The sequence below is a fragment of the Abramis brama genome (genome assembly GCF_963993115.1).
Source record: "Abramis brama genome assembly, chromosome: 5".
NCBI lineage: Eukaryota > Metazoa > Chordata > Actinopteri > Cypriniformes > Leuciscidae > Abramis > Abramis brama.
Window position 1 is genome coordinate 12,621,913 of NC_139967.1, and position 12,261 is coordinate 12,634,173.

A 12,261-nucleotide genomic window follows, 5' to 3' on the forward strand; every position below is an offset into this window, starting at 1 on the left:
AACGAAGCCGTTAGCGTACAAGGCTAGCGGCGGGAACTTCAAAGACGTAATTTTGCGGTTTATGATCACGTGATCCAGAGTGGCGAGCAATTTTAATACAACGTAAATATAAAATATATTATATAATCACATTTTAACTGATTATCAAACTAGAGAGAATATAGATTTTAAATAAATTTAATATATTTAAAATCAAATCATTAAAATTGTCCAGCAAGTACTCTGTAAAATCGTCAATTTGAAAGTTTTTGCATACTTGTGACCCTCAAGCTATTGATCAGCAGAGTATTATGTACTTTCATATAACTACTATTTGTAAAAAAAAAACAAAAAAAAAACAATGAGCAGATAATACTCAATGGCCTGGTTTCACAGACAGGGTTTAAATTAAACCAGGATTAGGCTTTAGTTCAATTAGGACTTTTAAGTAGCTTACAAATGTGCCTAAGAAACAAACATTACTGGTGTGCATCTTAAGATAAAACAATGGCACTGACATGTTTTACATATTTTAATTTATGTTGGTGCAAGTTGCTTTCAGTTAAAACAGCTCAAACATGCATTTTCAGTCTGGGACTAGGCTTAAGCTTTATCTGTGAAACCGAGGGAATGTACTGTATACTGCACAGTATGCAAGTTTTCCATTCTGAACTCTTTTTTTGCTCCTTTACTCCTATAAATGATACATAGAATAAGCAATAATTTTGTAGCATAAACTATTAAAGATCATGTAAAAAAAAAAAAAAATATGACAATATAATTTCAAACAGATTTTATTTCACAGCAGGAAAAAACTGCCAAACATAAAAATAAAATATTTTCTGGAACCTTAGAGTTGTACAGTCCAATAAACCATGGGAAAACAAATGTATACATAAAAGTCCCATTTCATAAACAAACTACAATCTCTGCAAAATGAAACTATATTATTATTTTAATATGTCATCTTGCACTCTCTTTCAGTCTCTGAATTCTATTGCCTTAATGAAATAACATCCAACTCTTATGCAATTCATTTCTCAGCAGTTCAAGCTTCATCCAGTCCATTGTCTTATTTCAGCCCATCTGTATGGTCAGGAACATATGAACATTGATATGAAAAAAAAAACAAGCATGTAACCAGAGACCACAAATCAGACCCATTCTGATTGGTTAGCTGAAGTCATGACAGCACTCACTTGCTCTTTATCAGATTTTGGCCACAGAAGCAATAATACAGTCAAATGTAATTTACTAAGGCAAGATCTCTGGAAAGCTTTCCTCTTCATTTAGTCAAAACCTTCACCTGACTTAGCTCTAGCGTCCCAGGCCACATGATCTGCCTATTGAATATGGATTTCTGGGAAAGAGCTGTCAAAGGCAATTAACTCAATAAGCTCTAACTGTGAACCAAAGCTCCCTATAGAATGAACAGCCCAGCTGTGGAGCAACAGATTGTTACACATTTACAAGTTTCAACTCCACCACAACTGCATTAGGGACTAAATCAAAGAAAAAGGCAGGAAAGAAGATGAGAATGGATTGTCTTCTCCTTCAAAAAAAAAACAGAACATCAGATGATCTGATCCATCTCGACTTCTTAAGAGGACACGGAGCAGTTAACGGGACTGTCGCCCTCTCATTGGAGTTTAACAAGCAGGGATTATTCATGCCCTGTGATGATCTGCACAAAATGTACTTGCAATTATTTCTCCACGCAAATCCCTGACATGCATATTTATACCATTTCACCGTTTCCAGCGTATCCCCACATGTCCTACTTTCCCCAACAGCTTTGTTGTGGAAATAAGGACACAGTCTGAGATCCCCAAAAATTCTTTCCACCGCTCTCTCAGGGCACATGCCCTAACTTAACCGTGAAACCGTGCTGTAAAGGCAAGGTAAAGAGAAAAGAGACGACAGGCAGAGGGAGGTGGACGTGGAGTTTTTTTCCTTTGAGATTCTGCAGTTCTGCATATACATCTTAACAAGACGCCCAACGAGGCACTCATCCTGTTCCTCCATCAGGCTCCGGGAGTCCCCGCTGTCCCCATAAGAGGGTCGGCCCCCTCTACGGGCTCCTGGGTGGGGGTCAGGTTGTTCGGTTCAGCCGTGATGACGATGGTGTTCTCGTCCACCAGCTCGCAGGTGGGATTGGCGAAGGCAGAGAGAGGAAGGGTGATGCGATGCATCTCACGCTCGTAAACTCGCTGCTCGTGCTGTTTCTTGAGGTCACGACCCCTACGGGATTAAAAACATAAGCATTTTACTTCAACCATTGTCACACACAACTTTATATACATTAGTCATGTTTTATGTCACTTGTCAACTGGTCAAATAAGGTTACATTCACGCTGTCAGTTTTTAGGATTGAGAACCGCATTTATTTACAGGTATGAGTCTCGAAATGTCCCGTTCACACAGCAACTTACTGTCTGTATGAACGTGCAATGAGAGACAAGCCCGTATTGTCTTACTAGCAACCATAGTGACAGTGACCAAAGTGATCAATCCAAATGAGCCGCAAGTTCATCCATAAAATCTTCATTAAGCGACAGCAGCTTCTATGTAAACGTGTGCTAGCCGGACACCTTTAACCGTTGCACTCGCGTCTCACATCCTTTGCAGCGTCTCGTACATGACAAGGCATTTGAGTCACGCATGTAACACAAAACTGATGGAAGCCAATCCGGTGGGAAACAGTGCCTGGATCTAAAACCTTCAGATGACACACAGCTCATATCTCCCTCGCTGCAAGTTATCAAAAGTGAAACCACACATGAAACATCTTAGCAGAGAGCAACCCCTTAACCCCCTCACACTGTATGACGTGACAACTAGTTGTCCAGTCCGTTTTCATTCATTCATGCGGTTGCAAGTCCTGAAAATTTACAGTTTGGTTATAGAATGCGGTTGTGTGAATGTAACCATGTTAAGAACTCAAAAACAGGACTGACAACCGTATTCTGCTGCTGTGTGAACGTGACTTAATAGAATGAGGTCTAAAAGTCAGAGACCACCAGTGAAAATGCAATAAAAAAAAAAAAATTTGTTTATATTTATATATATTTAAAACATAAACAGCTTATTAACTCGAGTAAAGAGGTTGTTTTGCCATTTAATTTTTATTTTTATTTTTTTTATTTAAATAATTTAAACGTGTTGTGCAGTCAAATGTTCATCCTGTGTAAAATGTTCTATTCGAATGAACATTAAAAGAGGAGAGTACTTCAATCATTAAGACCCTGTTTTTTATCTCTCTCTTTTTAGAACTTAGGGAAAAACGTCACAGATTTTTAATGTTTCAATGATTTTCACAGACACAGCACAGCACAGACTCAAAGAACCATCCTGAATGACATAATCAAAATGAATGACTTATTCTGCAGTGGTTCCACTTTATTTTCTCTGACTATTTTGAAGATTATTTCCATGTCTAATATTAAACAGTGACGCACTCCTGGACAGAAGGAGTGATTGGTCTCCAATATCGCCTATTTTTAGCGTCAAGTTATAAATGTGCTACTGTAGAGAGAGAGAGAGAGAGAGAGAGAGAGAGAGAGAGAGAGAGAGAGAGCTAATTCCTCATTTGCTGACAAGCAAGAGACGGATCTCAATGATCACACCAATTCCTAGAGGTGGACGAGTTCATGGGAGCTGAATGCTGGAGAAATGTCATATCACTGGACACACTACTGTCTATCCTTCCTTTCACTCCATCTCTCTCTGTCTTGCCCATTCAGGCTGTGCACGGCAGGCTTGCATTATGTTATGCAATCCTCCTACACTTCCCCAGCACTGTGTCTGCAGTGAGCTCTGCTTAATCACAACTGAACTGAGCGGTACCAACTTCATTTCTCTTCTTAAAGAGATAGTTCACCCTAAAATGAAAATTCTGTCATCGTTTACTCACTCTCAAGTTGTTCCAAACCTGTACGAATTTCTTTTTTCTGCTGAACCCAAAAGTTATTGTGAAGAATGTCAGTAACCAAACAGTTGATGGACCCAATTGACTTCTATAGTATTTTTTATTTTTTTCATCAACTGGTTACCCATATTCTTCAAAATATCTTCTTTTGTGTTCAGTAGAAGAAAGAAATGCATACAGGTTTGGAACAACTTGAGGAATAAATTAACCATCCCTTTAAAATGCACAAGCTCTCTAGCAATAAGTAAATCATTTGGTTGAGGAGGTAAATGAAAATTTTGAATATATAAGATCCATGTGCTGTTACATCATAACATGTTTCCTGTGGGTGACATTGTCCCTAAACCCTTCTCTCATCTCAACAACCTGCCTCTGCCTATTAATACTGAGCCAATTAAACTAGAAATATGATGACAAACACACATAATCAGCTGACGCACGAGCACATGCTGCCTAAGGCTATTGGGTAATCCAAGCTCCTTACAACACAGAGACGAGAATATACTCAAGTTTTAGACCTGAATTCAGATATTTTTACTGTCATCTATTCTGAGACATTGAGAGGGTGAGTCACATGACACCTATCATGGACATATCCATGTCATATATCGCCACAAAATTAAGAATTTATTTTAAAAAAAGCTCCAGAGCATCTTTTATGAATATTAAGCACAGCTTTTACTTCATTTCAGGGTAGTGTTTGCTAATAGTGCCATAATGATTTCAATAAAAATTACATTGTATTACAATATTTATCTCATCTGATAAATAATGATAGAGAAAAATGAGAATTAAAAAAATGACTTGCTTAATTGTCATTAAAATAATATCACAAGGAAAATATCACATGGTCCAAAAATAAGATTCATTATTTTTATACTGAATATATTTTTTTCCTTTTCTTTGATTTTAGGGTGAAATGTGATCAAGACACATTTCAAACATATCATCATGGCTTGATGATATATCTGGCTGCATTTGCAGCACATTTGGTTCAGTCCAGTTTCTGGTACATTGTGATTGAAAACGTGCAAAACAGAGTTGATATCTCTGAAAATCAGCTTTCAGAGTCTTTCTGTTCCTCCCCAAACTCAACACCCACTTCTAAACATCTAAACAACCCCCTAAATATAGACAGTCAAGATGCCTCCAATATCTACATGCATTCACTATCTCTCTCTCATGCATCCAATGGCATTTAAGTGACACCGACACTGATGTTAGAAGAACATGGTATGCGTTTCCAGGTAATGCCCTGCCTTTCTGATCCATGACATTTTACTCCCATGAAAGCATGTAACAAACCCAATGACATAATTTATCTCTGTCTCGATCAAACACTATCCCAAACAACTGTGCTCTCCAGCAAAGAGAAACTACAATTATTATGAATTCTACATGAAGTATATTAAGTATGAGGTATATTGGCCAAACATCTCCTTGAGTCTCCTCATTCTGAAGAACTGAAGTGCCTTTTTGTCTTTTGACCTTCCCTATTAATCATATATATTGTCTATGGTCTGTTCTTAAAGGCCCACACTGAAGTGCCTTGAAACGTGCAGCATGTGTTGACAATTTCCACTGAAACAGGAAGACAGCACAGGACATGTCGAACAGCACCTCCCCTTTTTTAAAATAGCCAATAGCGGTTAGTTTATATCACAGCTCGGCCAGAGCCGTTGAGCTCGGTAAAGCTGCAGTTTCCTCCTAATCTCTAAACTTTTTGATTTTATGGGGACTTTTAGTGCACATTGTGATGGGACATTGTGTTTCAGGTTATACTAACCGTTTGTAGAAGTATCCCATCGTGATTCCACCTCCAAGTAGGATGATAATGGCCATCATGAAGACGGCGAGAACATAACCTGCCAAGGCAGGGAAGATAACCAATAAAAGCATGAACATCTGGGTTTTCGGATATAATTTGAGGTTTTAATCTAAAGTCTAATCCCAAGACCTACCAAGAGTCCCAAGGTCTTTCTTCTTCTTAGGTCCACTCCTGGCCTGCTGGCGCACTCCCTTCACGGGCTGCACCGCTGCACCCTCCACCTGCGAGGGGAAGGAGTTTACGGGTTCAAAGGTCTCCACCATCTCTGGGGTAAGACCTTGAGTGGGGACAGACACTTCTGGAGCCGTAGCTTCTGTGGAGTTTTGGTCTGTGGGGTGACAGAATGAACAGGATATGAGTGTTTTTCTGTTTTTTCTCAATCTGCACTGCTAATGTAAGTCAGCTCTCCACTCCCATCAATTAACAAGCCCATTGGCATCAAACCATTGTACTAAACAGTTTTACTGTGGTCTGGGATTGAGTGCTCTCAGCTGACACTTGTGTCCTCTACAAGCCATTTCGTTCTTACAATGTTTACGTTTTTTTTTTTTTTATTGCAAAAATGTAGTTACAATGAAACATATGCAGTGAAAGACCTTTTCTTGTGTATTGTGATGTACATCCGAATGAAATGGATTATAAAAAAAAAAAAAAAAAAATGAAGGATGGGAACTTTTTTATATATCGGTTGTTGATTGGATGGAGGTAGATCTGAATACAAGCTTGCAGTCGATTGTTAAGGCCCTTTCACACCAAAGACGATAACTATAAAGATAACGATAAAGATATAGTTTATATTAACGATATAATATGAACATTAAAAATCTTTCTCAGTATTAAAGAATAGCAGAGTTCACGCCACAACTGTAACGATAACAGCACAGAGAAACGATATCGTTGGAATCACTATCAGAATTTATTTTCCAACGAGTGGATCTCTGTGCTGGTGTGAGTGAGTGGAGGTGGGGCTAATTTGCTTATTCATAGAACTGAAGAAGGCATGAAGAATTTTTTTTTTTTCAAGGAAAAATATGCTTAAATATGTCATTTTGGTGATCAAAGATGAGTTTTAAGGGATAAAATGATTGGCAGGATGTAAGCGGACTAAATGATTGGAGAGGTCTGGAGTAAGTCACCAAAGTGAAGATCAAAGTTTGATTTTGGAAAGTATAAGGTCAAATTTTTCTTTTAAAATAAAATATACAGATGGATGAATCATTCACAATAAGATCAATAACATGCATTTTTTGAAAATAGGGTGAAATTTAATTTCATGTCAACTTTAAAACAACTTAAAAAAATAATAATAATAAGATTTTGGCCCAAAAACATGCTTTACAGTATGTAAACAAACACTCATTAAAATTGCTCATTATGTTCTGAAATTACTCAGAACGCAATTAGCAGAACACAGATATAATAGTGTGGTGGTATGCTGTTTCAAACAAAGCTTTCGAACACCAGGCAAATACTGGGCCATTTCGCATTTTTTCTTTTCATTTGAAGCATGTGTAATGAGATAAAGTTTGGCTATTTTTATTTAAATAGGACATCAGGTGGACGTGATGTATTCCAGAGGTCTCATAGGAAAAATTCACGGCTGAGAACATTATCACGTGCCTCAGTTGCTGTGGTCCAGCTCTCTGGATTTTTTCCACCACCCTCTACTCTAAAAAAAAGTTGTTTACACACTCCAACAAAGTTAAAGAACATGAGGTCACAGCTCAGCTAGCCAATCAGTAGCTGTCGCCATGATAAGCATGTTCCTCTGGGCCAACTGGAATCACAGAGGGCGAGGCCTAGACCTTCAGCAGCAGAACAAGTTTTATTGTTTGTTCAGTTGTCTGTCCCAACTGAAGAAGCCTCAAGGCTGATGATGAGTCTAGACCCGTGTTATTGTTTAACTTTATCTGTCCTTGCCGCATGTTGAGTCAAAAGATAATTCTAAGGAAACCGCATCAGTGTGGATTAAAACTGACCAACTGGCCTCAATAAGAGATGCTCTTTAAAGGAGGAAACAACACACTGCCATACTGTTTTTTGTTAATGAACCAAATAAAAGATAGATGGCCTGGATTATCGAAAAATGATTCATAGCAAAAGAAAAGTTTACTTCAGCTGTAGTGTTGTTTAGAGTAAGCTCAGGGGAAAGAGAATTCATTAAAATATTTTGTGTTGACCTTGTTCACTCCCTCGAGGATGCTTTCTTAAAGCCATTTTCTTTTTCCCAGAAAAAGTAAGATTCCACATTTCTGCACTAGGTAAATATTTTTAAATCACTTTCCTCCAGATTCTAGGAAGAAAGTAAGACTAGAAGTTTGAGACTGTGGCACACTAGTAGGACCCAGTTGTGAAATGCCAGAGAAAGAGACTCTGACAAGTGAAATAAATCACTTTCATAAATCATAATCTCATTTCGTGCAGCAGTGTTTATCCAAACCAAAACGCCAAGTGATTTGTGATGCTTATTTTCATTAAAAGGTTTAATTTAATGTCAAGAATTTAGGCTGCATTTTTATGAATCTATAAGAGCTGCTATGATTTAGAGAGCAAGAGAGAGAGAATATGTGAGAAATTATTTTTGAGAGAGAAGACGGCTACCTTGGCATATCTTAATATCACATGCTTCTTTTCTGGTTTCTCCACTGGACCCAGAGACGTAGCACCAGGGCTTCTCTGAACCATCTGGGTTACGACAGAAATTGTGATTCCCAACATCTTCTGAAAAGAAGAGAACAAAAAAATTAAAAACCTTTTATATACGTTTTACACGAAACTTTATTTTTCTATCAAAACATTTCTATGTTTGTGTGAGTATTTGTTTTTGAGTTGTAGTGAGTGTGTCCCAGACATGCCCACGTCTGGGTTAGGCATTTCTGATTGCTCAGCTTTTTTGAGTTAGGGCTCATAATATCATCTGGGCAGCATGCCCTCTTCATACATAACCATCATTTACAAAATGTATAATCAGCAACATTGACAGATTGCATTTTGCATTGTCTAATTAATGGATAAAATCTGTAAATATGCATGAATGTACATATCTTGCTTGATTTCCTCAAATATAATGATTTGGGGTCTTATACAGTAAAAATGTACAAAGAGATGAAGAAAGGTAGAAACAGAAGTTACCCGTCTGTGATTCTTTAACCTTCAGGTTTAGACTCCTCCAGTTGAGGCATGTGTTCCCAGCGGATGTCTTCTCTTGCAATCCCCTGTAGTTCTCGCCATTAGATGTTATACACTCTATGGGCAAAACAAATGAACTTCATGTGATTTGGAAGATTGGTTTCAGATCAGTTCAAATTAGAATAAAGTGGCTAATTTTTCATGATTAAATTACAGCAAATTCATCATTTACTATACTAAACAATCATACTTTTACGATAAAAACCATTTATTATAAACAGTCTAACGTACAAAACTGATGCAAACAGGTAAAGAAAATATACCCTCATGCATCATTTCCTTTTTTTTAATTACTTCAAATAAAGGATACATTATTTTATTTTTTGAAAGCTATTGCAAGCAAATCTAAATTGGATCTTACCTTCAACAACAACAGAAAAGCAGCTCACCAAACCAGAGTTCAGCAGGAGCGCAAAGTAAAGCAGTCGAAACATTTTTATTCGTCGATGTTATTAACAACAAGAACAATTATTTTTCACGACGAGTCGGCATAAAACCGTTCCGTTTTAATGGAAGAGCCTGTGGTGAATCGAGCCACACTGCTCTCCAAACAAACACACTGCAGTCGTGCCGTTGTTTTGGGCTCTGAGCTGGTAAACAGCCTGAATGGACTGATCGCTGAAACTCCCTTTGCAGTGACTCCGCGTCCTCCGGGTCCTAGATACAGCAGCTTCACGGATTACAGTGATGCGTGGGACGTGTGAATGATACATGACCAGAATGTTCCAGCAGACAATCGATTGTGTTTGTGTATTTTAATATCAAACCACACACATTTTATTAATTGGTATGAAGAATTTTTAAATAAATAATTTATTATATACTATATTTATTATATTACAATATATTATTTCTCTCTATCTCACACACACACAAATAGCGGCTCGGTGGGTAGCAGGACAGAGCCCTTTCTGTATGGAGTTTCCATGTTCTCCTTGTGTCTGCGTGGGTTTCCTCCGTTTTCCCCCACAATCCAAAAACATGGATTAAAAAAAAAGGCCAGTAGGTGTGAATGCGTGCGTGTTGTGACTGAGTCAGAACTAAAGCCATGGGGAGGGTTGGGGAAAGATGAACCCACACGTATTTTATTAATTATTCATACTTTTTATATAATATCTAAAAATAATTATATATAATAATATATTATATATAATAATTTAATTATCATTTCAAATAACACACGCATGTATTCAAATAATAAAATGTAAAAAAAGAAAAAAAGAAAAAGACACTACCACTATTATTGTATACAATGTATAATCAATCATAATATACTATTATTATGATCATTAGTAATTTCATTATTAATGATACTACAGTTATATATTTTTTATTAGACCATCTATGAATTTTATAATGTTTATAATGTGTTTTGATTCCATTCTCAGATGACACAACTGGACCTCTTTCAGACATATTTCCTTAGCTTGGAAAATTACAATTTGACAAAGTCATATATAATGTTATTAGCATCTTTTCTGACGAAAGCTATGTGGCTAAATGAGCTTACACTCAACATGGGTTTGAAAAGAATGAAATAGGCCAAAACCTGCACACAAATTCATCACTACAGCACTATCAATTCATTCACGTCATCCATCCTTGTTAAACAAATCTGACAGAGCAGAACTTCATTAGGAGATCAAGGAACATTAACACCGAGCGCCTCTATTATTTACTAGGAAACAGAGGGTCCCCTGAGGAGACACGGTGTTGATCAGTGATGACACAATCGGTGTAAGCTATGCGGCTGTCCTCTCAGAATAGATGAAAGATTTGTTCATAGTCATGCTCTTTTTGTTAAAAGTTTCTGAGCGGTACATTCTGGATAACTCTGACCTTTCCCTTTGTTTTAAGTGCGTTCCCTTTAAGTACAGTACACAACTTTATTAAATACAGCTGTCGGTTTTCAATAGTTCTGCACTGTTCAGCATAGTAAGATCTGTGTCATGTTTTCTGCAGAAGTTCACCATACATCTCTAAGTACCATCTTGTCTTCTTGTATCAGATCAGAATTTTATGAAATCTTGGAAATTATGTCAAGGTTTTTATGGCATGGAAGCAAGCAATCAGATTTAATTAGTGCAGATAGTTTACTTCCTTTCCATGGTACCGGTTAACTGACCCACTTTTATTTTCCAAAGTAATTACACAAAGTTTCCAAAGTAAAATTGGAGCCAGGTTGGCAGCTTTTTTTTGGGGGGGCGGGAGTTGTGCTCCCAAGCAGATGAGTCATGAGTGTGTAAGAAAGATCGGATATTCAATAACTACACTGTTTCTGTTTTAAAGTTTGTTGATTATGTCTTTGCCATTTTTAACGCCCAACCCTTACTCATGATTGATTTGGGAATCCTACCTGTTATGAAGTCCTGTTTGACTGGTTTGTTTTAAAAATGTTATTAAGAAAAAAAGAAAAAAACATTTTGAAAGCTTTCAGAATGCAGCACACATGCATAGTCATACACAGTACAGTGAATAAACATGATAAAAAATATCCTGTTTACTCCAAAATAGAATTAGGGACAAACATGATTCATTATTCAAACATTATTCATTCAGCACTACTCATGTTCTGTCCAAAGATTCATTAAAATCAAACTGCTGTGACTAAAATAAATGACTAAACCAGCGTCATTTCTTCGTTCAATATTGGTGCTCCATGTAAGGCAAACAGGAAGTGAAATGAGGGTTTGTATGGCGAAGAAGGGAGATAATGAGTGGAAAAAGCCCAGACAAACAGATCCCTCTGTTGAGTCCTGAGAAAAGACTTCCCTATATTTCATTTGCACCCACAGGCATCTCACATTAAACAACTGTCTTTTAAAATAGATTGAATTGATAAAAAAAACAAATTATGAGCTCTTTTTTTTAAAATGGCTGGTCAAGTAAAAAAAAAAAAAACATCCTAAAACAAATTTCTCATAATGTTTTAAATACTTCTGAAATTATTATAAAATTGATATTTTCTTAAATAATAAAACAAAGACTTCACACAAGATTGCTCTTGCATGTTTTTTCAGTTTTTATACATTTTGAAATGGCCCCCTCCAAGAAATCCACCTCAATTTCCTCTAGACTCTAAAATAATCAATACGTCATAATATAATAAAAGCATTCATAGAGGAGTGCAAATCTCTTCAGCGTTCGCTGTAAAATCAGACCATCTGCTCCCCCGATGGCTACCGGGATACCCAGCTGCGTCCTAACACTGTTCTGTGACACGCAGGCGTGTTGCACAGCAACTGAGTACATATTCCAGACATGAATCATCAACTAGCCCTATGCTGAGGGCAGAAAATGGACACTTAACCTGGGAGACGAGCCTCTAATGTGGCAT

At 37.1% G+C, this 12,261-nt stretch overlaps 1 protein-coding gene across 2 annotated transcripts; it reads right to left on the reverse strand.

Annotated features, from left to right (window-relative positions):
• Nucleotides 1–757: 757 nt before the first annotated feature.
• Nucleotides 758–9,561, reverse strand: pik3ip1 (phosphoinositide-3-kinase interacting protein 1). 2 transcript variants are annotated; one of them, XM_084114652.1, is made up of 6 exons: nt 9,286–9,561; nt 8,868–8,981; nt 8,337–8,453; nt 5,869–6,063; nt 5,694–5,772; nt 758–2,220 (listed from the first exon to the last, which is right to left on the reverse strand). In XM_084114652.1, the coding sequence occupies exons 1-6, from the start codon at nt 9,356–9,358 to the stop codon at nt 2,004–2,006; spliced, it is 795 nt and encodes a 264-aa protein (XP_083970778.1). In that variant the 5' UTR covers nt 9,359–9,561; the 3' UTR covers nt 758–2,003. The 2 variants fall into 2 exon arrangements, with proteins under 2 accessions (XP_083970778.1, XP_083970777.1); XM_084114651.1 differs by having other exon boundaries at nt 8,337–8,456.
• Between the last annotated feature and the right edge of the window lie 2,700 nt (nt 9,562–12,261).